The sequence below is a fragment of the Podarcis gaigeae genome (genome assembly GCF_964106915.1).
Source record: "Podarcis gaigeae genome assembly, chromosome: 1".
NCBI classification, from domain to species: domain Eukaryota; kingdom Metazoa; phylum Chordata; class Lepidosauria; order Squamata; family Lacertidae; genus Podarcis; species Podarcis gaigeae.
Window position 1 is genome coordinate 105,953,747 of NC_139678.1, and position 27,904 is coordinate 105,981,650.

The 27,904-nt window shown below is 40.2% G+C and overlaps 1 protein-coding gene across 9 annotated transcripts in view; it reads right to left on the reverse strand.

Annotated features, from left to right (window-relative positions):
- Positions 1-703: 703 nt before the first annotated feature.
- The window catches only part of CCDC148 (coiled-coil domain containing 148), a gene marked incomplete at its 5' end in the record, with an annotated part of 108,540 nt that continues 81,339 nt past the window's right edge, over positions 704-27,904 (reverse strand). For all 9 annotated transcript variants that reach the window (XM_083707794.1, XM_083707793.1, XM_083707791.1 and 6 more), the window contains 4 exons: positions 704-932; positions 2,093-2,233; positions 9,358-9,475; positions 19,611-19,729. In XM_083707794.1, coding sequence (XP_083563920.1) covers positions 780-932; positions 2,093-2,233; positions 9,358-9,475; positions 19,611-19,729 — 531 coding nt within the window. In that variant the 3' untranslated portion in view covers positions 704-779. The remainder of the gene's footprint in view (positions 933-2,092; positions 2,234-9,357; positions 9,476-19,610; positions 19,730-27,904) is intronic.

The window sequence follows — 27,904 nt, forward strand, 5'->3', positions numbered from 1 at the left end:
AAATCAAGTTATGCAACATGCAATGGAAGTGATGTGGGACACTACTGAGCGGGTGCTGAAAACCATTTTAGATTTTATGTGCAAGGTTTAATAAGCAACCAAGCCCAATCTGGAGGAAATATGCCTCACTAAAGACCTAACTACATTTTGCTGTCCCTGTATTGCGGAATGTTCTACATGCAAGACGAAAAAGGACATGGCATTTGCATCTCCATAGATTCCTCTTGGCTGGAAAGTTACTTCAAGGATAAAGGAGACATATGGGGGAGAAGTCAAAGGCTGCATACAAATGTATAACCCAGACTTTTCTGGTTCAAGTCCAACTCTCTACTCCAGGAGTAGCCGATGTGCTACTCTCCAGATATTGTTGGACTTTCGCTTCCATTGTCCTTGACTGACATATGGTCCATTACCAGGCTCTACGTTGGCTACCCCAATGCAAATAATTCGGTGCATTCCTATGTGGATGTGTGTCTCCAGCAGTTTTGCTTTGCAGATTTTCATCTAAAAGAATAATTTCACCTGAAATAATTAGACTTGAAGCTTCAGTAAACTGTGTTGCCAAGAATGTGCTGTTAACAGAGCAGTGCTCAAGATTGTGGGGGAGTGTTAAAATGGTCTAATGAGCACTTCTTGGCAATACATTTTCACCAACATGACTCAGCCACAGTAACAGAACCCTTGACAACTTAGTATCCAACTAATTTCCTGAATTAAAATAGTTTATTCAAGGATTCTTAATAGACTATTCCAAAAGATTCTGAATCTTTGATTAGTGCCTAGTTGTACACTTTAAAGACGACGGACTCCATGTCTTTCCTTGGAAGTCTGGGTGGAGGGATTTTAGGCAAAAGCTCCTGAGCGTAAAGTGTTTTATGTAGTCCAGCTTCTCGGAGAGCTAGCTCCACACGAACCCGGGTGTCGGAAATGATCTGTTAAAAAAAAGGGAAAAAAGAGGACGTTTATATATATATGAATCTATAGGTATAGATTTTGAGCGAGTCATCTTGAAAGGAGCAGCATTGATTGCATTGCCATTTATTAAAAAGGCAACATATAACATACTAGCCTATCTGGTATTAGCCAGATGTGTATGGATAGTTTTGGATTACAGAAACATATACAGTAGAATCTCCACCTGACACATATGCCTAGATACTTCTGGGGAGTAGGACATGCACCTATTAAACAGCTATTGAACACAGAGGTACAGAATACAGTGCATGGTAACATGCATGCAACTGTAGGTGTGAATTCAGGGCACTTAAATCCCAAATCTGCCTTCCAATATCTTAGTACAATATTGTAATGTGCTTGTATAGACAAATGGCCACTGCGGACTAAAAATATTGGCTGCTGCAGACTAAAAATATTGCAGCAGGCAGGCAACAATGGTGGTCAGAAGGAACTGATAACAGGGCAAAAAGTCAGCTAGAGAAAGTTAGTACATAAAGAAGTGCCTCCTTGATTTGAATTCAGGTGTTCAGACATCCTTAAACAAACACAAGACTCCAAGCACAGCATAAATGCAGCTCTAGGTAAAAGTAAAGGGACCCCTGACCATTAGGTCCAGCCGTGGCCGACTCTGGGGTTGCAGTGCTCATCTCGCTTTATTGGCCGAGGGAGCCGGCGTACAGCTTCCGGGTCATGTGGCCAGCATGACTAAGCCGCTTCTGGCGAACCAGAGCAGTGCACGGAAACCTATTTATCTACTTGCACTTTGACGTGCTTTCGAACTGCTAGGTTGGCAGGAGCAGGGACCGAGCAATGGGAGCTCACCCTGTCGTGGGGATTCGAACCACTGACCTTCTGATCGGCAAGTCCTAGGCTCTGTGGTTTAACCCACACCGCCACCTGCATCCCTAAATGCAGCTCTAGGGCTGAGCAAAACTGGCCTCATGCAAAAGGATTGACACTCTACCCTGTAACCCAATGAAGACTCCTAAAAATGGGGGGAAGTTCTTTACGTTTCAGATACCTATATCTCCCACCTCCAGTGGTTTCCCACACAAAGCATAATTACTCCCTGCATTTAACTTTTTTGCTGTTGGTGTGGATGCGCGCACACACATCAGGCAGGATGGGTAACTACCTGGTCGTTAGTGAATGTATGCAACTCAAACAGAGGCTTTAGCAGAACAAATTCTTCTTCTGTTCCAATGCCCATCCGAGCTTTAGATGCCACTGTGTCGGCCATCATTCTTGCAGGGTCAAACTCTGCAACAACAGCAACCTAAGAGAGATGTGGAAATTTTCAGCAGTGCAAATATTTTGTGTGACCCAACCTAAGATCACACCTTCCTGTTTCCATGCAGGAGGTCCAGCAGACAAAGGATGCACCATTTGATCTTTTTCGTCATTCTTTCCACCTAGTTAGGAAGGTCTGAGAGAAAGCATGCTAAGGCAGAAAAGGAGGAAGACAGTATGTTTGAAGAATGAGAGTTATGGACTTAATAAGGAAGTTCTTCTAGAAATTCCATTGCTTGTCAGAATAAATCAACCAATGATTCCATACCTACAATGTTCAAGTGTCCCCAAAGCCACATCCAGTTGGTCCAGAAGAATACCATACTTGAGGGTACTGAAAGCTGCTAAGAGGTCCAGAAAAACAAACAGGAATAAATTCTTCCGGTTCAACTACCTAGTGTAGATAGTCTTCCTGAGTCAACAAGGCTATCTCAGTCCTGAATATGTGCTGGAAACCAAACTGAAATGCATATAAGTAATAAGTATTATCCAGAAGCCTTTGCAGCTGAGGAACCACCACACTCATAAGCACCTTATCCTAAAAAAAGAGACTAGCTGGAAATTATCCAGCACAGTGAGATATAAAGGAATTTAACAAGGGCTTTTGTTGACTAGCATCAAACCCACTGAAACTTCATTCTCTTTCAAGGGAGCATTTACCACATATTGTACCTATTAGCCAGGCCTCCTCTGGCTACACCTTTAGGCGCCTGGAGGGGGAAGAATGAAGCACACAAGTGATTGGCTTCACTCCTCCCCATCCTCGCACCACACAAATTGCAAATTATAATAAAAAGCAGCTGCCAAAAAAACTATCATAATTGTAGCATCTGTGGGATAACGAGTCTCATATAACCAACATGCTTAAGTGTAATCAATGCATGAAAGCGTTAAGACCATAGAGTAAGCTGTCCTGCTAGGCTTAGCATGGGTTACTCCCCCTCACCTTGGGAGGAACGTATTGTTGTATCTTAGTCTACCTGATGAACTCAGTTGGCGAAGAGGCTACATTGGTTGGTGTAGCTTAGTCACATGGCTCTCACAAGTCATTCTTGTGCTCCTATACCAATAATTTAGGAACCTTCACCACTTTGGAACTAAACAAAGTTTTATTGTGACTTTACTGACTGATGTATGGAAAAGCACACGAACCTGACCTTTGGAGACTTTGCAAATAAATGATTTTTTAACTTACTAAACATGTGGTATTTTCCTACACTGGGGGAAGAGGGAAGTTTTGGGACTCACAAGGGCATATTTTTAAAGGTCTAACAGCCTGTATTATCACGCTTTACTTTGCTACATATTTTGTGATTTTAAATCTCTGTTGAGGTTCTCTCACCAAAGAGTACTTGCCCCAAGCTTGGATCTTGATATCCAAGGAATTCTCTTTTTATACCTATTTTTTCCTTGAACCAACAGCATCACGGTTGGAATGGATGGAAGCAATATTATATACAAAGTACTATTTTGACCATGAAATAGGGGGACATGGATTGTACCACTTGGTGATATACAATTTTTATGACTTTCTATTGGGGAGGGGTGGGCTTATGATGCTCCCCTCCACAGATTTAAATAACAGAAGAAGGTCACAAGGCTGAGTGTGCTACCTTTGTCACTGCTGAACCCAGTGGCCACAATCTTTCATAATCCATGCACTCAAGAGTGTGTTAGAAGGGGCTCTATGTGCATATTGATGTACTTGCATAACTTTCCTCCATGTGAGGTGGGATCCTGGACCACTCCTCATGTGTAAGAGAACTATGAACACACATTGGCCAGACACATCAGTGGTTAGAGACCAGAGGTGGATTTAGGGCAGCATGACTAGTTCAGTTATACTGGGCATGGAGCCTCACGAGTGCCATAACTATTAATTAGAATGGAGCTTGAGAGGCACGGAGCACCAAATTTTGGCATCGCACAGGGCACAGCTGAAATTTGAGACCCCCAATGCCCACCAACTGCAGGGACAAGGCTAGTCCACACAGTCCCATGAGCCCATCAAGCCTTATTTCAGTGCACTGAAATAATCTTCTGAACCTTCTCTGTAGTAATGGCCCTTTGGCCATTTCTGGAAAAAGAAGTCTTTGAACTAATTGAACTAATGAAATAATGTAACATAAAGGAAGCCTCATATATCAAACACAAAGAAAAGAAATCCAAAACTACCTAGGCAAGTTTTTAAAAGCCAGCTCTTGCAGATTCAGGCACATAGCCGGGAGTCATCCATCAAAAATGGCGTCCAGCTGCAATTTTTGGAAGTTGGTTAAAGTTAACTGCACCCACTGGAAAACACAATCCTTACTTTGGGTCAACCCACATAGCCATTTCAACTGTGGGGTCTACCAAGAACTGATACTAGCTGTTCTTTCTGTGTCCTTGGCATTCCAAAGTAAACATGATGATATAGCAAAACGTAGCTTCCTTTACCTCAGATGGTTCCTCTATTCAGATATTTCAGTTATTCATACAAGACTAAGGGTGAACAGGGACCAGCTTTCTGTAAAAGCCCTTTCATCGAATAAAAGTGAACAGGAAAGCAGACCGATGGCAGCTGGTAACTTCCCTTTTATGTATGGTTTTATTTGATGAGTCACTTTAGAGGTTCATAGGATTGAGCATTCACCACAGGAAGGCTGGGGGAAAAGCTAACAAGCAGACTGGCTTAACTCTTTAGCTAAAGCAGCCTATACCAATCTGCTGTCCTCCTTATGTTTTGAGCTACAACTCCTGTCAGCCCCAGCCAGCGTGGTAGCATTGGGTGGGGCTGATGGGAGTTGTAGTTCATAGCCTGGCGGACACCAAGTTGGCAAAGGCCAAGCTAAGGTTTTTGCCCATTTCATATCCCTTCCTTCCACATTTGTGTTTTTTGATGGTCCTTGGATGCAAAACTAAAGAAATTCTGAATATTAAACGGTAGATAAGGACCTGAAATAAAATTACCAGAAGGCTTGCATAATTCTCTCTCAGTAATGCCATACAAACTCACTTCTGCAGCACAAGTCTGCAACAAATTATTGTTTGTTTGTTAGTTTAAAAATGACTTGTTCCCTTCGCATTGTATCCCAAACACTCCTGCAATAATGCCACATCTGAAAGGAGCTACACTGAATATAGAGTAATTTAAAAGATGAGTTGTGGCTCTTTTATATGCCTCTGGAACCTGAAAAATAACCTTTTACAAAATCACACCACTTGAGAGGGGTCTTTTATAGTTGCTGTGTGGAGACTACCATCATATAATTTCAACATGCAAACTGACCCTGGATTTGCCAGCCTCAAAACACTGGCTCTGCCTCTCTCCTCGTGATGCACTATGCGCCAAGTTGCTGAGACAGTTTTTTAGGCTGCAGAATGTGTTGTCATTCAGTATATGTAGACATAGGCTAATGGTGTTTTGAGGGGAGGGGGACCCAGCAAGAGCCCTGAGTATAAATCAATCTGAAGTAGAGCACAGTTGCTGACATATCTAATCAAGTGACTAATGCAAGAAAAAATACTGAGGAGCAAGCCAGGGAGCAGTTTGGATGTGGCTTTCCCCCTCAGAAACAGATCCTGTTTGTATCAGTTTGAAGTCACAGATAAGAGGGTGGCATCATGGGGACCAAAACATAGATCAATACTGTAAAGCCTGCCAATTGCAAGGGGACAAGAAGAGCAAAGGCACAATTCAGTTATGACAAAAACCGCAAGTCAGTTAACTGGTGAGAATAATAACTGCAGGTTTAAAATGTGGGTTCTAATTGAAGTAGTGTCTTGTGAAAGGATGCTTAGCAGGAAAAGAATTCATTTAAAATTGTCTGTGGTGGTTGTTTCTTTTTATCTAAGCCATGCAGTCAAGCTTGAAGCAATTTGTTATGCTTTTGTGAGATAAACTGTAGTTATGTTTGTTAGTTACCATTTAAAATATCACCTGCAATAAGATACTGCAAATTACCATATTTTTCCTTATATAAGACACCCCCATGTATAAGATTCCCCCTATTTGGGGGGACTCCAAATTAATAAAACACCCGATGTATAAGACGACCCCCAATTTTAAACCTATTTTTTTTGGTAAAAAACAACCCTAGTCTTATACACGGAAAAATACGGTAATTTTAAAAACAAGGGAATGAACACACAGACAAATAGTTCTGTTGGACCACTAGCTTATTAACCAGTGTAACTGACCTAGCAGTGGGAAAAGAAGACCCTCCCCCTGCCCCTCTGATCTGGCCCTAGAACCCAAGATTCTTCCTAGTACTGCTGCACCTGCAACAGCCATAGTTGCTGCTGTGCCTCCACATATTCCCTGCCCAAGCATAGTTCAGATGTGCCATGCAAAATTTTAATAACATGGTCAGAATGGAGGCTAAGCAGTTATCTATTTGGAGGGCAGGACTGCTATCCCACAGGGCCTTAGTCAGGACACTCTGCCTCTCAGCAAAAAAATGGCACTCATAAACTACAGCTAGATCAGTATTTAGATAATCAACCACATCCTGCAACTTCAAAACGCAAACCTCATGGGGGGGGGGGGAATCAAAGCCACACCAATTCTTTTGGCAAATTAACATTTTGCCGTAACTTGAGCACTTGGTTAGTTTCTCCCTATGAGTGGGCTAGGGCCTGATGAATAAACACCTTCCAAAACTAAGAAATAGTGCAATATTTTAAAAGTGAAAGGCAATTTCAAGCCAAAGCCCATTGATTTCCCACCCTGCCCCACACAAGACATATTGCAGACCTGGGACAATGTGGTGACTCCAGCTGAAAATAGAAATTGAGTCATGATCTGAAAGGAGTAACACCAAGAAACACAATTACACTCCAGCAGATTCATAAAAAGGCTGGAAAAAACCCAAACAAGCTCTACTTTAACTTCTTGTTTGAAAAAAAGATCAGGAAAATACTCCTGGCAAATGCAAAAAGAACGCAGTCATCTTAGGTCAGGAAAGAAGAAACTAGGCACTGCATGCTGTTATACACTCACGTGGCTGGAATGAATCTTAAATTCTCCATCCAGCTTTTGAAATATTACAGGGATGTGCCTTTTGTCTGGCTTATTTACAAAAACATTTGTGGTCAAAACAGCATTCAATGAGCCTGGCCCATTCAGCTCAAAGTAATTTAAGCGACCAACACTTTCCCAGGTATAAGTACCCGTGAGTTCACATATACAAGTGGGATTTATAATAGCTTTGTTACTGATTTATGCTTGTTGAGTTCAGCCTCCATAACTATCTGGCCCACAGTCATATAAACAGGTATGCTGGACAAAGCCCTTTCTAGGCTCTCTGTATTCCCAGCCGTATGTTATGTTCAACACAGAAATTGTAGCACGTTTTCCTACATCTCCCCGTTTGGTTCACACAGTCACAAGTGAAGTGGCAGGCAACTTTTGTCTATTCCTAAGCAGTCTCCTATCAATCAGCAACATTATTTTGGCTTCATTTCAATGCACACCTCCTTGAGAGTAAGTTCCACTGACCATAGTGGAACTTACTTCTAAGTAAACATTCATAGAATTGTGCTCTTGGGCATTTAATTCTCACACAGTTCAAGTAACTGGGTTTACTGGAAGAATGAAGGAATATGTTTCTTGCAGAGAAGTTAAGCATTCTCCTTTTTCAAAAACTATAAATGCTGCCAACCCAAAATATTATATTCAAGAACTAACCAAAACTATTAATTGTGTGTTTTAATGTCATTTGCATCTCCACACATCATTCAAGCGGTCTGTAGTGACTACAACTAGCTTTCAAATTGTTGGGGTGGAGACTCATACTGGTTTGCAAACGCTCTAGATTGAAAACCATACCCAAGGAAATCCTGGGGAACATGTCTGAATCATGCTGGTGACAGCTGAGAGCTTGTACGGCAGTTTAGTATAGAGGATGTATAAAATCCATGATGTCAGACTTCCATTTTTGGTGAGAGGAGGGGAAGATGCAGAAGTTAATAGGAAATCACAAAATTATTTCCCACCCATACAAATGGTTCACTTAAAAATGCATAATGCAAGAATATAGGAAGCTGACCCCTTTCATTGGACCAATCTGTGCTGCTGAAAGTTTATGCACATTTTAAAGTTACTTATCAGCCTTCATTCCTTTTCCCCACTTTCAACGATGTAAGACTTGGTCCATTAGATGAGATGGATGGATGGATGGATGGATGATCAGGCAGGCACCTGCTATGTTCCCAGACACGACGTCTCCCCGCTATGTGCCCATATGCCCAATTCAATTTCAGACCCAGGTGGGGGGAAATGATTAAAGCCCTCTACCAACCTATTTAAGGCTCCCAATCCATATAAAGGCCCCTTCACTGGCAATTTGTGTAAAAATTCCTGGCACTTAAAGGCACAGATACGGAGATAATCTGGATTGGCTGAAGGTAGAAGAACATGGTACAAAACATTCCCTATCCATTTTATCAAGGTACCATATTTTTTTGTGTATAACGCCCCCGTGTATAAGAAACCCCCTATTTTGGGGGACTCAAGATTTAGAAAATGGGGGGAGATTGCCTCTGTGTATACAACTACCCGCCTTTTTAAACATTTTTTTAGTAAAAAAAACCACTAGTCTTATACACGGAAAAGTACGGTGCTTTCCACTTTATGAGTAGATACTTATCTACTGCTGCTCTTTCTCATATTAACAAAATAAAACTGAAAATGTGAGGTGATCATAGTGTGTGGAAATTATCTTCTAGAAAAGCCTATTCGATCCATACACGTGGCTTAGGGGGGCACACTATCGGTGGAATTCACCTAGCAAACCTCATCAACAGGCTGCCTGAATGATCTGTGGGAACCCCCAGAACAGTACATGGGGTGAGGGGAAGAGGTATCATTCTATCTGGGCAAGCTGTTCTGCTTGCACAGATACAATGTCTGTAATGGTGATGCATTCTACCCCAAGACTATTTTTGGATTTCACTGTTAACAGCGTCTGCTGCATGCATTAATCTAGCAATGATCATGCACAGATACAAACCAAACAGCAAGTGATGAAACAAAGCTAAAAAGATCGAGAAGCCCTTTTCTCATGTCTTGAGAGACTGCTCTCTCAAATTGCACATAAAAAGACTCAGGTTATACAATTAAAAAGATACCTGTTGCCTGAGAGCATCAAGACGTCTCTTCCTTTCTTCTTCCTCATGGGCTTCTTTGAGTATTGCTTCTCTTTTCTCCATCAAGCGCTTTTCCAAAAGCTTTTGTCTAAACTGAACTCTTTGAACAGGAAAACATGAAGTCAATGATCTGTCTTCTAATACTATTTAATAGTTTTATGTAGGCATGGGGGGGGGAAAGAGAAATTCAATTCAGTTCACATTTAAAGGAGAACGTATCAAATCTGCACTTTTCGAAAAAATATAAGCAAAATATGAGACAGACATCCTTCAAAATTAATTTACTTGAATTTTGCAATGTAGTTCTCCAACTAAATCATGTTCACAAGGGGCAATTGCTTGCAAAAATTTGTACATTAGTCAAAACTGAAAACAAAAATATGTGTATTAGTAGAATTTCTATGCTGATTAATTTCTATGACAATTTAAAAAAATTGCCCCAGATCCCTAATTAGGAACAATTAAGATCTTATTCAGAAGCAACAATCAAATCAAAACTTTTCTTAGATTTGGATGTGTAGAGTGAATGTTCTAAATTTGGTAAAATGTTCAAAATCACATATTGATGCTGACAATCCCAGATACATTGTGCGAATGTCAAAATAAATAGCTGATTATCCTATTTGGGCAGTTTTCAACAATCACAGATACAGTTCTTAGTTTTGGGATTGATTAGTATTCATTGACCTTGCATCACTGTACTAAATTCACTAAATATTTGCAGAAGAGCTGAAAGAATGATGGCTGCATCTTCTCAATATTTTTCACATTCTTAATAGCCATTCTTATTGTTTTCTGTTCTAATCTACTTGGTAAGTAATGTCCTGTTGGAAATAAATCTTGAGACTGATGGAAGTAATGTCTGAAGGATTATTATTTTTTAAGGTTAACTCTTGACATCTGTAGATCATTACAAAAGCAAGAAACTGACTGTGTACAAATGATTGCTTTTCAGATACATGGAGGCAATATTTGGACACCTATCATAGACTGAGGGCTGGCTCATAGCAAGAATGTGGGCCAAGTTGTAAAGTGATGAAATGGGAGAGCATCTCTGGGCCACCAGCAGTACAGGATTGTGTGACAAAAGTTACCAGAAGTTCATGGTTGCGTAATGGTCCTAAACAAATGCCCCCCACACCAGGAAAGCTGCTATTTGCATTTAAAAGGAAGCTGTCATTGGTGCTTCATAGCTTTGGGAAGGTGAGTTTTGTTAAAACCATAGCAGGGAAAGAGTAAGTATTCCCACTCTCATGATTCAAACAATTAACATCACATCTACTTTGGCTCTGGCTCACTCCAACAGCATCTACATTTAAGAGGGTGGGGGGCTGACCAGTGAGCAGCAAGCCTGGTGTTAATATAAAGAAGTTACCAGAAAGTGGGAGGGAAAATAGAAGAATATATGAAAATTCTTCTAGGGAGACAAGACACAAGGGCAATCTGAGGACTGCAAACATGTCAGTTGTGTAGGTGTGCATTATACACCTGAAGGAACATCATAATGGCAATGTTTAACATACTTTCTTATATGGTCTACAGAGGTTTTCTTATACCCTGAAATAATGTTGTTCCTTGTGCTTCAAAGAAATCTCCTAGTGTGAGAGTGAAGCATAATCAGAACTTTCCTTCCCCCCATGCCAGTTTTAACTAAGTATTGTGGTTAAATAACATTTTTAAAAAACAACCAAGTTGAATAATGAGCTTAGTTTACTGGTTTCGGTAATGCCACCTTTTGAAGCACTGTGAATACACATTCATTTAATTTCCGATAAGCATAATTTCATTAAAATGGCTTACAGAATGTGTCTCATACATATTTAACTGAAAATTTTGGGACCGTGTTTATTGTAAGAGCTTTTAAAGATCATTATGGACATGTTTATAATATGTACAATATTTCACCAAGAAAGCTCTTCCCTATTTTGACTCACATAAATATTCATAGAGGTACAGCAAAAGGGAAACTATGATATCAGTCAAAGAGAAAATGAGAGATTCAAGAAAGCTTTTCCATTGCCATCGCTGATCATTCTGCTTCTGTGGAATGTTTGAGAATTTGGATCGAATGATTAAGACTCCAGTTTTGCATACCTACCTTAATGTATCTCAATCAATTACTGCTGGTTGGGTAACCTTTTCTGTTGAGGGCTGTATTTCTTCAACAGAAATACAGAAATGCATACTGGTAATAGGTAGTGCTGAAACCAGCAGTGGGCTGGGGCAGAGCCAAAAAGTGGGCAAAGGCAAGAAGAGTCAGCCATCACTGAGCAGAGACTATGTGGAAGCAGTAGAGTCTAGTCCATTAGGGCAAGCTAAACACCTCTCCATCAACCTCAGGCTTGATTCCTCCAAACCCACCCTCTTGCTTTTTAACAGCCCTTGTAGAAATCAGCAGGGAGGTTGTTAGGGACAAAAGTCAGCCCTACCTGCCAATGACTCTAGCTCCACCTACTGTTGACCTCCTTGCCTTTCACTCCACGAATCCCAATGGGCATCAGCCAGCATTGTGGGGGAAGGAAGATCAGAGACTCTTACTAGCAAGAGACAGAAGCAATGGCAAGGTCAGCAGCTGCTGGAGTTTGCACCACATATGTGTGCAGCTGCCAAACTGGGTAAGAGTGTTCAGCATGAGCAATGATGTCAGTTTCCACTGCTGCCTCATATCTACTACATATATGAAATCCATTCCACCACTGCTCAATAGCAGTGGTGACTTCTTCCTGCCCCTTGCATACCACCTTACCAGCTGTTGCTAAGTTCAGCCTCTGCTCCTACCTATAACGATTCATTGTTTTCGAAACTAGATTTTGAAAAATAACCTATTAGATACGTCTGCAATCTCCCCAAAGCAATACATGGGATTACTTAGAACTGTAGTCAATAGTGCCTATTTATGGCTTTATAGCTTCTAACACTTTCCTATACTCTTCAATTTGTTAAGAATGTTTGGCAAGTGCATACATCAAAAGGCTGGCGCTTGATGTGATACTATAAGCTGCAGCAATGAAAGAGACTTTGATTTTCTTTGCCCGGAGAGCACTCCCCAGACACAAGGAACAGGGCTTGTAGCCCTATTCAGCTTCCTAGAGCAACATCAGACGCTTAGCATCTACAACCTTGCTTGGCTAGCAATTAACCCATACTCCAAGCTACCGTATTTTTCGCTCTATAACACGCACCTGACCATAACACGCACATTGTTTTCAGAGGAGGAAAACAAGGGAAAAAACATTCTGAATGAAACAGTGGATGTATCATTTTTGGGCTTCATGCTGTGGCCACAGACATGTGATCTGATGGTGAATTTGGGATGACCCAATGCAAAGATCCTGAGAATCCCTGTGGATCCATGCTCTGTAACCACGTTTTTGCACCATTGCAGCCCCAGGCAACAGTGGGTGCGTGATTTTTTTGGTGCAGGCTGTAGCCATGGACATGCTATGTGATCTGATGTTGAATTTGGGGTGACCCAATGCAAAGATCCTGAGAATCCCTGTGGATCTATGCTTTTTAACCACGTTTTTGCACCATTGCAGCCCCATGCAACAGTGGGTGCGTGATTTTGGGGGGGCAGGCTGTAGCCATGGACATGCTATGTGATCTGATGTTGAATTTGGGGTGACCCAATGCAAAGATCCTGAGAATCCCTGTGGATCTATGCTTTTTAACCACGTTTTTGCACCATTGCAGCCCTAGGCAACAGTGGGTGCGTGATTTTTTTGGTGCAGGCTGTAGCCATGGACATGCTATGTGATCTGATGGTGAATTCGGGGTGACCCAATGCAAAGATCCTGAGGATCCATGTGGATCCATGCTTTTTAACCACATTTTTGCACCATTGCAGCCCCAGGCAACAGTGGGTGCGTGATTTTGGGGGGGCAGGCTGTAGCCATGGACATGCTATGTGATCTGATGGTGAATTTGGGGTGACCCAATGCAAAGATCCTGAGGATCTATGCTTTGTAACCACATTTTAAGTGGGGAGGGATGGAAAAACACAGAAGGGACAAGGAGCAGGAGAGGGGTGTGCAGAGAAGCAGCTGGCTAAGAATGCAGGAGAGGGGTAGGGAGGAAAGGAAGGCAAAAGTTTCCCCCCACCCAAGCCAGCCAGCCAGCCATCTCTCTCTCTCTCTCTCTCTCTCTCTCTCTCTCTCTCTCTCTCCCTCCCTCCCTCCTTCCCTCCCTCCCTCGCTCCCTCCCCCCCTCTCTCCCTTCCCCCCTCTCTCTCCCTCTCCCCCAGCAGCACCGGAGCTTGCCTGGAGGGGAGGGGCTTTCCCTGCTCTTTGTTCCGTTTCAGCAAACACAGCAAGGAAACAGAGAGGGTGGGCAGTAAGACCCTGAGGCAGAATGCAGGAAAGCAGCCGCTTCCTCTTTTCAAGTTTCGCTTCTCTGTGCAGCGTGCAGCCCCGCGATTTGATTTTTGCTTGATTTTTCGGCTCCAGGGACCACACATTCGCTCTATAACACGCACAGACATTTCCCCTTCCTTTTTAGGAGAAAAAATCTGCGTGTTATAGAGCGAAATTTACGGTACTTCATACTCCAAATCAATTAAGCCTTTACTCTACAGGAACGATTCTGTGTCAGAGTCATTACAAACAGACCCAGTACATTATTCACACATGTGCATATACTGCATACTACATTACCATTTACCAGCACAGAAATGTTATACCCCTATCCCAGATATCATAGCCACCCTACTTACAGAATCAACAGTAGCCACTTCCTCTGTGCCATCAGGTAATATTATGAATGCAAGGATAGGTTGACACAAGCCCATTTTGCGTGGAGGCTACTCTAATTTGTGAACAAACCACATAACTTGATTCAGCAGTGGATGAGATTAGAAAAACCTACTAATGCAACAACCACCACTTACCATTAGGGTTTTTTTTTTAATGCAGTTTTATTCTTTATATTCAGGTCCTTCACAGTTTGATCACCTATTTGCCATTGGTTCATTACTTTTTTATTAGGTAAAAGTTATCTAGGCCATAGCAACATCTTTTATCCAATTTTATAACACTTCTTAGAACTAACACACACACACACACACACACACACACATCCCATAGAAGCAGCTACAGGGGGCTCAAAATATGATTGGAAGAGCAGAGCTGTGGGAGGTCTTTAACTACTTCTCATATGTATTCCTTCATCTAAATCATACATACCCACAGATGTTGTCCATCCTTCTCAGGGAAATAATTCCCTTGCAGAACTAATAGTAGCTTCTCCACCCCACCCTACCACTGCTTAAATAAAAACAAAACCACTGGGAAATCCGATTATTGATCTTCCCAGCAACATATCTTGCATGATAGGCTATTGCCATGCATGGCATAATAAATATTTTAAAATATTATGGATTGAATTTTTAACATAATTGATTTGGTAAATTAAAGATTACAGAACCATTTGTGCTCCTGTCGTAGAGAAAAAGAAGATCACAACTGAGATATATCAAAAGCACTGATTCAAACCTTGTAACTTGATTTGTGAATTTATCATTTCTCACAAACACAAACATTCAGACTCAGTGAGATCAGGCAGCTACTTGTTCCCTATCTGATTTACAGCCAGCCAGCCAACTAGGGTTGCATAACAATGGAATAATCACTTTAAATCATTGTGCTTTCTACTGGTCCTGAGTCACAGTAACTTCTTGCGCACCTTAGGCACAACTGAACATTTAGCTATGGAAAGTAAAAGTTACATCTCACTTTCTTATACCTGGCTATTAAATGCTAGCCCAAAAAGGGTATTCTTACAGGTATTTGAGGTAAGACTTTGGGGGGCCCCTTAGGGGAGAAATTATTCTCACAATTGTGGGCAGCCCTTGAGATGACTACTCAAATTGGTGCATGCTTAATACAGCTCAAGCACTCATGGGCAACTTCAAAGTCCATGATGGAACAAAGAAAAGAAAGAAACTTTAGCCTACATCACACTCACACTGGTCTAGGTTTTATGGGTCAAAACTGGCACCTGGAATTGTGTCTAGAAGACAGCATGGAACCACTGAGGCACTAGTGAGATGTTCTCTTTGCATATTATCCAGCTGAGGAAACATTTCACAATGGAAGTGTCAGGGCAAATGTAATGGGTTTATCTAACTCACCACTGCCAATACTAAGTGGAAGAGGTTCTCCAAGGTTTCAGGCAGAAGTCGTCCATCCCCCCCATCTCAAGATCAACCAGGGATTGATCCTGTGATCTTCTGCATGCAAAACACAGTCTCTATGGCAAAGCTATGGCCCTTTCTCAAAGTCCATGGTGCACACACAGAGGGCTTGAAGAGAGCAAGAGACCTGACTCACTTGTTGTGCAGGGTATCAAGAAGGTAACAAACAATGAGAGCTTCCCCACTGCTTAGGAGGGGAAATGGCAAGGGAAGTTCAACCCGCCCCAAAACTGCTGTGGGAATTAAGAGTGGAATTCAATGTTGTGCTGTTATATATGCTCTTATTTACTGAAGAAGATATATGAATATATGACTAATGGATGCTTGGCCCAGACTGAATAGAATGGGTGAGAGCCAGTTCTCAAAATATGGAAATTTGCTACAGTCGCACAAACTTACTGATCAAGAAACACTTTAAGGCTAAAAAAATGAAAAACTAGCCGTGGTTGAATACCATCTGTTATTATTATTTCTACCCACCACCACTGATTTACTTTTATTTTGCTGTACAGCCAAAAAAAGGGCTTCCAATAAAGCTTATAGCTGACATTGATAAGACAGTCCCTGTCCTCAGGTTTATAATCTAAAAAGGAAAGGAAAGAGGATTGGAAGGTGGGAGGGAGGGAAGTAAAAAAAAACCCCAAACGTAGGCACTATTTGTTATGTCACAGAGTTCCTGTAACAACCAGCTGGAAAGGAAAGAAATCAGAAGAGGAGTAATCCCAAGTTGATGGTCTTTCAGGAGATCTGATGAAGAGGACCTATAGTCCCATTTCTTTCCTTTTTCTGAAGCTAGATGGAGTGATTGTTACAAGAGCAAACAACCAGCAAACAACCAAACAACCCTCCGTCCTGTCAGGGTGTAACTTCAGTCACTTATCTGTGTCTGGTTCCCCATTATGGCCAGAAGCTGCAAGCCAGACCCGTATGAAATAAGGAAGCAGAAGTGGCTGTCACTAGCACATCAATTCCTCCAAAAGACAAACCTCTGCACAATATTGCCTATTCTGGCAGCTTCAGGCAGAAGGCAAGACTGGACTTGCAGCACTCCATAAGAGCAGTCTTATTAATGCTTGCCAGGTCTTGCAGCTGAGTTGCCAACACTTCATCAGCAGGCCATCGTTGTTCCTAGGTGAAGATAATTCCTCAAGGCAACAGGTGCAGTCTTGGTTTCATGGTCAGATCAAAATTCAGATAGGAAAGCCTCTAGAAAACTGATCTGGAGAGTATGAAGCTAGAAGTCCCACTCAATAGCCTTCTCTAAAAATGAAAGGCCTGAAACAGGAAATCACATTAAATACGTATGATATAGTGTATAAGGAGAGAGTTAGTGTGATGGCATGGGTCCCACAATTAACAACATAACCCTGTCCTGGACCCTGCAGACAGGATTTAGTCTTTAGCAACATTAATCTAACTTTGTGATATTAACAATCTTATGAGTGAGTTCAATGGGATTTATTCCCAGATAAATATGCACAGGATCACAGCCTAGATCTTAGCCCAGAGATAATGCTGACATAGCCTTGCTTTGGCTTATGGGTGGACAGAGAGCAAATCCTTTTAACTGAATCTCACATTCCATTTCCTAACTTATGCGATGGAGTTCCAAAATGGGGAGTTGGCTCTTGGCTTATACTTCCATACATGTACTTTTAAAATGAAATTTGCAGGGTGGGGTGGGAGAGGAGCTTGTTTTCAATATGGCCTGTGTTTCTTTTACAATTCCCAAATAATTAGCTTCTCAAAACTCTGTAGAAAATCTCCTACCAAGGATCTCATTATATCTTCAAGGCTAGGTTTCATTTTGAAGCTGTGTGGATACTGCACATTCCCCCAGAAACCTGATAAAAGCATAGTTCTGGGTTAAATTCACAGAATTTGTTAATTTAGGTTGCCCATGAAGAGCTTATATGGGGATTGTAGGTACCAAGTGCAGAATTCACATCCATCTCTCATCTGACACTTTAAACATGAATATGAACCAAATCCTCAGATCATGGCAATGTGTGCTTTCCATGTCAGGAGGGAAATGCTTTGACAAGTGAATACTTTAAGCAGAACTGATGCCTCAGAGTAAAGGTTATATAATGAATGGAGCTCAAAGGCAGATCAATGAAGATAAGTTGCCCTGAAGATTCAACATACTTCAAATTTGGAGCTGGGAAGAACTGCAGGTGAATTCTGCAGGTGAATTGCTGAGGGGAAAGTGAATCAAATCTATCACACTTTAAAAAAAAGAAATGAGAGAGAGAGAAAAAACAAATGAAAGGAATGAAAAGACTCAGAGAGAGAGAGAGAGAGAGAGAGTCTTCAAGAAAAAATAGTTTTAAATAGGTATGAAAGGGACAAATTGGCATTACAATAATGTACAGAACAGGCCCTTCCCAACATCATTTATATTGTGAAATCCTGATTATTTCTGCTCATTTTGAGGCGGTCATGCTGCTTCATATCCTGCAACTTCCTTTTGAAATTTCAAAGGGCAGCTAAAAGGTGATGGTGTGGCGGCAGCCAGGGGGAGCTGGATGTTGCAACACTCAGGTGTGGTGGACACCAATGAAAATGAATGTAGACTGGCTGCCCTGGGTGTGTGAGGAAAGGGAAGCAGCAAACCTAAGAGTGCCTCCTTATGCATATCTACTCAGAAGTAGATACGAGTTCAGTCACCACATAGGTGGGTAGAGGATTGCAGGCTTCAACACCATTCACAACCCCTAAATGCCTCCTTGTTGTAGCCTGCTTAAATTACAGCAATTTAACACATTTATATTAATCAATGACATTAATTCTCAGACACTGATCACAGCCTGAAGCCTTTGAACTCTGGATCATTAGGCAAGTATTTCACTCAATTGAAGGGATTACTGAAGACATCTTTTCCCATTCAACATCTAAGTATGAACTGCTGTCATCGCTGTGGTTCTTAGTTTTTATTTTATTTTATGATCACTACAGAAAACATTTAGGCAGCGTGCCTGACCCTTTATTGGCCTTGGGCAAAACCTGCAGATAAAAGTCTCTCAGTCCCCAAATGGATTGACAGCCGCAATGAAGGGGAAAAAACCACAAGGCATAGTCTAAAGAAAGGGCAAATTATTTCTATAACAAGCAGCTCAGCAACATGCAACGGAGGAAAGAGGTGGGTTACTATCCAGCGTTGCCTTCCAAATAGAGACATTTAATGTTCCTTGCTTGCTGTAAGAATTGTAATAATAAAAAAGAGTTTCAGAAAAGGAGCTAGGCCGCCTTATCAGAGCCACAGGGAAGCTGCAGGGTATCCCTTCCTTTGAATGGAAGCCGACAGAATTTGAAAGCTGATCTCTGCATAGCCTACAATCATGGGGATGCTGTGAGCCAAAAGCTACAGGATAGTTATTGCCGAGGGAAAAAAGGTCTCCTGATTCTGAAGAGAGCTACAGCCAGTTTTCATACTTAGAAAAGGCACTAGAACAGAGGTGTGGAACCTGTGGCCACTCCAGATGTCATTGGAACCTGACAGTCCCCCAACTAGCACATGCTAGTTGTACTCCAACAATCTCTGGAGAGCCACAGGTTCCCCAGCTCTGGGCCAGATGAAGCAATGGTCTAATGCATTCACAGGAGGGCAGGAAAAACAAATCAAAATATAAATCATTGCATGGAAAATACGTATGATGGTTGTTTACTTCACAGGAATCCCTAGACCATGAGAAGACCCAGCACTGACTTGTCTCAGGTTCATAGAAGAAAGGAAAGGTACAAAAGCGAAGAACTACTAACATCACTGCCCTGAGCCCCATTGAGTTCAGGAGAGCTTACCCCCAAGTAAATATACATTGGGCTGAAAACTAAAAGTGTTTATATTGGGGAGCCATGCTAAATAAAAATAATAAACAGTTTTAAAAGAAAAAAATCAGTAAATAAAACTAAAAGATATTGCTTTGAGGTTGTTGTTTTAAGTTTTATAAATTTTATGAAATAAACAAAACAAAACAAGATTTTTAAAAATTGCTCTCCAACCATGAGTCAATAATCCGCATGAGGATTCTGTTTATAACTTTACCTATTCTTATCTTTAATGACTTGTTGAGCCAATAATTTCTTGAATTCTGCCAAACGCAGAAGATCTTTTGCTTCCAGTTCCTTCCACCTGCGCTGCTTTTCAGCCCAGTACCTTTTCACCTAAGGTTTGAAAGAACACAAAAGGAAATTTGAAAAGGAGGAGGCTTCTATCACTGTGAAAAGGCAATTTTGGTTTCAATAATAATGGTTTTATTTGCCCATAGCAAGATAGCAATTTAAGTGTCCATTCCACATTCTCAAACAGAAGGGGGGGGGGGACTGGCTTGAGGAATTGCTAGGTATGGCAGTGTTTGCTATAGCATTCTGCTCTTCCATCCTTTTTAGGGGCAGGCATTACAGACGGCTTTATCCCTGCAAACATCAAGAAGGAAGCAGGTTATCTTTGATCTAAGAGTTTCATTCCACACATCCAGAAAAGAGCAATATTTAAATAGCAGTAAAACACCCGGAGGTATACATGCTAGATATGAGCATGTGAATGAAAGAGACAAGAAAAGGCAACAAATGCAATGATGGTCCATTGGATTTTTTTGCTTTTCTCTTAAACACACCAGAATAATTGGAAGCAGATGTCAAAGGAAGCAGAATAAGAAAAACTGGAAGCATTTGAACTATCCGATCAAAACTAGCACCAATGAAAGCAAGAGCCAGTACTATAATATGAGAAGATATATAGAAAACAACTCTACCATATTTCATAGCTGGTAATTTGGCTGTGATGTTTATAGAATGACATTCAACAACTATGGATGTTTGCTCTGAGCAAAGGCTAATTAATAGGACAAGTGCCGCCTCTGCTGTGAAAAAAAAATCAGTCTACACAGAGATAAACCAAAGCTTAATTAAATTGAAAGAACTGATTTTTCTCTTGAATAAACTCAAAGGGGAGGGGGTGTCCAATTTCCCCTGCTCTTTAAAACTCTTCATTTCTTTGAAGCAAAGAAATAGCAATCACCCCAACTTTGTTTCTTCATCTCTGGACTGTCATGGTCTCAATTAAAATACAATTATTAAACAACAATGTGGTGCATTTTCCACATATTTAAATGAAAGCAATACCAAAGTACAGGCCAAATTATAGGATATTAGGTGTTCCTGGGTCAGTGACTAGAAATGGGCATATATATATTCCTTTGGATTTTAGAGGAGGAATTGGCTTCTCTGAGAAGGCAATAGATGGAAAGTATGGGATTCCTGGAAGCAATACTTCTTTTAGTGTACAATGTCCACTTGAATGCCCCACCACATCTGTTCACTAATTCACACGTTTTTCGGTGGGTTGGGAGATGTATTTAGGAGAAAATGAGGATGGATGAATTTTCTGATTGTAGAATATGAATTGTAAAGGCTGTTCCCAATTGAAGTTCAATGAGCAATTTCAACTGATGTCAAGAGATTACTGCATCTGTGTGACTCAACCCTTGGGCAAGTGATAACAGCAGAACTCAGTGCCTCCTCCAATTGATATTAGTTTTGTGAAGCTAAGAGGTGCTCAACGCTTGTCGGACAGCTGGTCTACATGACCAAAATATACCGATGTGGTACAGTTTTCCTGGTCATTGTTAAGACGAGAACTAGTCCTCTATCGATCCAGACCAGACTCTCTGCACATGGAAAATGGGCCCAAACCCTAAAATGTATTTTATATAATTGACTCTTTATTTCGATTCTTTGTATATCATATTGTTGTTTTATTGCTATGGCTGACGCAAAGAAAGATTGATTGATTCATTCATTCATTCATGGAAAATGGGAATGACAAGGTGAATTGGCAGGAAAATGGGGTCTTCTCAAGTAATTATTACCAGGAAGAAACTTAGCTCTCCCATAAGGTAAAGGTAAAGGTCCCCTTTATATATATATATATATATATATGCATGCATTTAATATTCTTAAGAGAAGCAAAACTGTGATTAACTCAAAAATCATATGATTTACAATATTTACCCTGTAAAAGGAACAGAAGATGCATCATTCAGTTAAAATTAAGATGGCAAATATACATCAATAATTTACAGCCAACAAATTAATAGCTTCATTAAAGAACACACACACACAAATGAATCCAAATGAATGTGTTAAATGTCTAGGGTGAATTTTAAGTACACAAATAATTCCTTGGTTTCCCCTAGTGTTTTACGAGATCCTAAACAACATGAACATTTCTATCATGTCCATTTTACTGTGAGCCCAGTGGTTGGAGGACTTAACTATATATTCTGAGGGTTTTCAAAGTCACTCTGACTTACACTAGATGGCAGTCTCCACTCTAACTGGGTATCTACTAAATCTACTGGGCTGATTAAATAAAAGTAGGATAAAATGCTGGCCTCAGCATTTTCTTGATGTGGAAGTCAGAGTGCCATCTTACACCATTTTTATGGGTTGATAGGTCCTGTGGCAAGCCTCTGGTGCTAACTTACATTTCAGAGCTGCACATCTCACTAGATTTAATACTTATCCAGCACCCCATGAGTTTTGTGGCCACTTTCAAATGAAAGCAGGAGACAGTCAACCTCCTTGCAACCTTTGATCTCTACAAAACTGATGAATCTACAACCTTGTTTAGGAGCTCTGCTTAACACCTTCAGAGTCATGGAGCATCTAAGTTATATCTTCATGCCTCTTTAAATCCTTCTAAGACAGCTATCTTCAGTGGATTAATTCCAGTGAAGCCACTGGAACTACCCAGAATTAGTGGCTTGACAAGCAAATTCAGAGACCTTTTCGTACAATTACAGCTCGCATAAGAAAACCTAGCTTGCAGCATTGTTTTAGCTTGCCAGAGTGTTTACTGTTACGTACAATTGCTTCCAAAGCTATCACTTTAAATGCACTTATTTCAATAGATCAAGTCAAATCTATCAGGCAAGCATTTCCTGAAATGCTGATAGTTTCAGCAGATTAGCATTTACCAAACAGGGTTGAAATCTAATATAGATTTTAAGTATCGTTTTATTTAAGCTATTTTATAGGCATATTAGGATGATAGCAGCAACTTGGTATCTCTGATTACTACCACAGTTCTGCTAAATATCACTGGACATGTTTATGCCTTATAATAAAATCTGTCCTATTGTATTAATTGCCTGTTTTATGCTGTATTGTCCAATACATAAATCACGCTCTCTCATAAAATGTTGGTAGGGTCAACAGTCTTTTTGGGATAAACCTGAATAATAATAATAATAAAACTCTGGTCAGCATTATATATATTACTACTCCAAACTGTAGCAGCACACCAGCTGTATGGAGCAACATACCCTAATGGTTTTTAATAGATTTTTACACATTTTTATTGGGCCTACTTAGTTTCCCAAAATGATACATTCTAGACATAATCTGAAAGCATTTCGTGGTAACCTAATAGGGTTTGCTGACTTATGGAGTTGTTGCTGTTGACATCCGTTTGTCTCAAAAGACAATGGAGTGTGCTTCCAGAAATGAAGTTGAACCACTGGAGAATCACAGCACCCCATGAGGGGGGTACACCAACAGAGAGGAAAGCCTCAAAACAAGAAACGGAATTTAGAACAGAAATATTGAGGATGTTTGCAGAAATAAAGCAAAGTGAGAAAAACCTGGAGACAAAATTAGAGCAGTTAGATAATAAAATTGGAAAAATGGACAAAAGGATTGAAGAGACAGTGAGCGAACTTAAAGGACAGATTAAGGAGGTATCAAAAAGAGTAGATGAGGGGCTAAAAAAGACTAAACAGGAAATGAAAGAAATGAGACGGGAAGAAGAAAAAATGAAAGATGAGATAGCAGACTTACATAAAATACAGGAAGAATTAAAAGACTCCATCGCGATGAACGAACTCAAACAAAGGGAAGTGAATTTAAGAATGAGACAGGTTCCGGAATTACAAAACGAAAATATAAAAGAAAGATTAACAAAGGAAATAGCACAGTGGATGGAGTTAGCAGAGGAGGAAGTGGCAGGAACAATTCTAAATGCATACAGAATGAAAACTAAAGCAAGTAAAGTAAGGAAACTTCCAGGCGACTGTTTAGTTACATTCAAAGATAAAGAGATGAGGAACCTGATTTTACAAAGGAATAGAGAGAAGAGATTGTATATCGATGGGAACTATATAATTGTATTTAAAGATATTCCTATAAGACTGCTGAAACGTAGAGAATCATATAAACCACTGGTGCAATTACTAAAAAAAAATAGAATAGACTTTCGTTGGGAATTCCCGGAGGGTGTTTCCTTCTTTTATAAAGGAGTTAAAAGAAGGCTGACAAGCCCCGAAGAAGTAGGAAAGTTTACAAGAAGATACAAAGAACTTCAACAAGGAGAGGAGGAGTCGAAAGGAGCTGAAGGCGGAAGAAGTCCGAGGGTGGAATCAGAGCTGGGAGAAGAGGAAGATCGGAGCGAAAGGAAAACAGAGGAAGAGGAAGAAGACGAAGAAGGAGAAGAACCAGAGAGACTTTAGGTAAAACAAAAAAACAAAAAACTAAATTCAATAAAAATGACATTAAAATTATGTAGTTGGAATGTTAATGGGATGAATGATAAGAAAAAACGGAATGGAATTGAGCGTTTCTTAAAAAAGAAGAACCTGGATGTCACATGTTTACAAGAAACGCATGTGGCGAAGAAACACAGAAAAATCCTGATTAATAAGAGGTTAGGGAACGAATTCATCTCCTCAGACAAAGAGAAAAAAAGGGGAGTTGTATTATATATTAAAAGCAAAATTGAGGCACACGAATTATTTAAGGATGAGGAAGGAAGAATAATTGCGGTACGTATAAATTGGCAAGGCGAAGTATTGATAATAGTGGGGATTTATGCCCCTAACGGGAATAAAACAGAATTTTTTAGCTCATTGGAAGAAAAGTTATTTGAATACATGGACCAAAAAATCATACTAATGGGAGACCTGAATGATGTGGTTTCAAATGAAATGGACCGACTAAGAAACTCAAAAAATAGAGATGGTAAATTACCTAAGACATTTTTCACATTGACTAAGAATTGCAACCTTATCGACATATGGAGACTGAAACACCCTTTAGAGAAACAATTCACATATCATTCAGAGCCGAACCAGTCATTCTCAAGATTAGACCAAATATGGATATCGAATGAACTGTCACCAAGAGTTAAAAAAGTCGAAATCCAGGCCAAAGTTATATCAGATCATAATCTAATCGAAATGGAGATGAAGGGAGTGGAAGAACGAACCTTTAGATGGAGATTAAATGATAACCTATGGGATGACCAAAAATTTGTTGAAAGAATTCGGAAAAAACTAGGGGAATACTTCCTAGATAATCTCGACAAAGGGGTGAAAACAAGTACGGTATGGGACACAAGTAAGGCTGTAATGAGGGGCCTCTTTATCCAACAAAATGTCTTGAAAAAAAAGAACAAGGAAAAGAGGTTAAAAGAGATTTTGAGACAGATTATGGATAATGAGCAGAAACTGATCAAAAAGCCGAATAATGAAAGAATAATGCAGGAAATAAAGACCCTCCAAACACAGGTTGCAATTATAATAAATAAGGAGGTTGAGTGGAATATTAAATGGTTAAGACAAAAAAACTTTGAATTTGCCAATAAGTCAGGCAAATGGCTTGCGTGGCAAGTCAAAAAGAGGAAGGAGCAAAATACAATCAACAAAATAGTAATAAACGGAGAAGAAAAAATTGACCCGAAAGAAATTAGAAAAGGGTTCTTGGATTTTTATGAGCATCTTTACAGAAATAAAGAAAGGAATAACAAGAAAAAGATAGAAAGATATTTAAAAGAAAAGATGGTGAAGAAGATGTCATCAGAGGAAAAAGATCAGCTAAATGCCCCAATCTGCAGAACAGAGATAGAACAGGTGATAAAAGAACTGAAAAGAGGAAAGGCACCGGGCCCAGACGGGTTCACACCGAGTTATTATAAGGAAATGAAAGATACATTGATAACACCACTAATGGAAGTAATGAACAACATTTTAAAAGAAAGAGACATGCCCGGTTCGTGGAAAGAGGCCTTTATAACAATTATCCCCAAACAAGACTCGGATCTAACTCAAGTTAGGAACTACAGACCCATCTCCTTATTAAACACGGACTACAAGATCTTTGCCGGTATTCTAGCCAAAAGACTAAAAAAGATATTAACAAGGATGATACATGAAGATCAGACGGGCTTTCTCCCGGGTAGGTTAATAAGAAACAATACAAGATTCATAATTAACCTTATCGAATACCTATCAGATAGTCGCGATAAACCAGCTAGCCTAATCTTCATAGACGCGGAGAAAGCCTTCGATAATATAATTTGGGACTTTATGTTTAAAAATTTGGAGGTAATGGAAGTGGGACAGGAGTTCTTAAATGGTATAGGGGCAATTTACACTGAGCAGAAGGCGAGACTCATAGTCAATGGAGTTATTACTGAGGAAATAAAAATTTCTAAGGGAACGAGGCAGGGCTGCCCGCTCTCACCGTTGCTCTTTATAGTAGTCCTAGAAGTGCTGCTGAATGCAATAAGACAAAACAAGCAAATTAAAGGGATAACATTAGGTTCAAATGAATACAAAGTTAAAGCTTACGCAGACGATGTGGTTTTAACGGTGGAAGAACCTATAGAAAGTATAAGGGTGATTCTGGACGAGATGGAGGAATTTGGGAAACTTGCAGGATTCAAATTGAATAAGAGTAAGACAAAAATGATCGTTAAAAACTTGGATCAGGATAAGGCTGCAATAGTACAACAACAAACTGGAATTGAGGTTGTTAAAAAGATAAAATACTTAGGAATCTGGATTACCGACAAAAATATTGACCTATATCAAAACAATTACATTCCGGTCTGGAATAAAATTAAAAAAAATTTAGAGGTTTGGGCCAGAATGAAACTATCATTCTGGGGAAGAATATCTATGGTGAAAATGATGTTGTTACCCAAGCTGCTATTTCTGTTCCAAACATTACCCATACTAAAAGGAACAAAAAATTTTAAAGAATGGCAAAAAGCCATCTCTAGATATGTTTGGGAAGGGAAGAAACCCAGAATTAAATTTAAGTTGTTGACGGATGCTACAGAAAGAGGGGGCTTCGCCCTACCAGACATGAGACTTTATTACGAAGCGACATGTTTGTGTTGGATGAAAGAATGGGTTAAGCTGGAAAACAGAGAGTTATTAGACCTTGAAGGGTACAACAACAAATTTGGGTGGCACGCATACCTATGGAAGGATAAAAAAAGGGCGCACAAGGGGTTCACCAGTCATATCTTTAAGGGCCCACTAATAGAGGTCTGGGACAGATATAAGAACATATTAGAGCCGAGAACACCACACTGGCTTTCTCCCCAGGATTTAACAAGCGTTAAGAAAGTTAATATGGAAGAAAAGAGGGGGATGTATGGAGAAATGGTCATAAATGAAGGAGGGAAGTGGAAAGTTAAACCATACGACCAGGTTAAAACGCTCACACAGGGGTGGCTCCACTACTTCCAGATAAATGAGATGTTTAAAGCAGAGGTGAAGGAAAGGGGCTATGAGGAAAAAGAATCAATATTTCAAAAAGAGATAATAAACAGTGAACATAAAAACCTCTCTAAAATGTATAAAATACTTTTGGAGTGGCACACGAAGGAGGAGGAGGTGAAGTCAGTGATGGTACAGTGGGCGAGGGATTTCGGGTATAATATTCTAATGGAAGACTGGGAAAAGCTTTGGAGAGTGAATATAAAATTTACGGCCTGTATGTTACTCAGGGAAAATGTGATGAAAATGCAATACAGGTGGTATATGACACCCGTGAAATTGGCCAAGATGTACAAGGTAGACAACAAATGTTGGAAATGCAAACAAAAGGAAGGGACATTTTACCATCTATGGTGGGAATGCAAGAAAGTTAAAAGCTTCTGGGAGGAAGTATACAATGAACTGAAAAAGATGTTAGGCTATACTTTTGTCAAAAAACCAGAAGCTTTCTTACTTTGCATTATGGGAAAGGATATTAGGAGAAAGGATTACAAACTCTTCCAGTACGCGGTCACGGCAGCCAGAATTGTGTTAGCTCAGAGATGGAAGCAGGAAGAAATCCCAATGGTCGCAGAGTGGAGAGCAAAATTAACAGAATACGCCGAGCTGGACAAACTGACAGGGAAAATAAGATACTTAAAAGATCAAAACTTTATTGAAGACTGGGGGAAATTCGTGGGTTATCTGGAGAACAAATGTTTTGTAAATACAACGTTAGTGGCATTTAAAGAGGCTTTGTAAAGAGCTAACAAGTATTGTCTAATTGAAACAA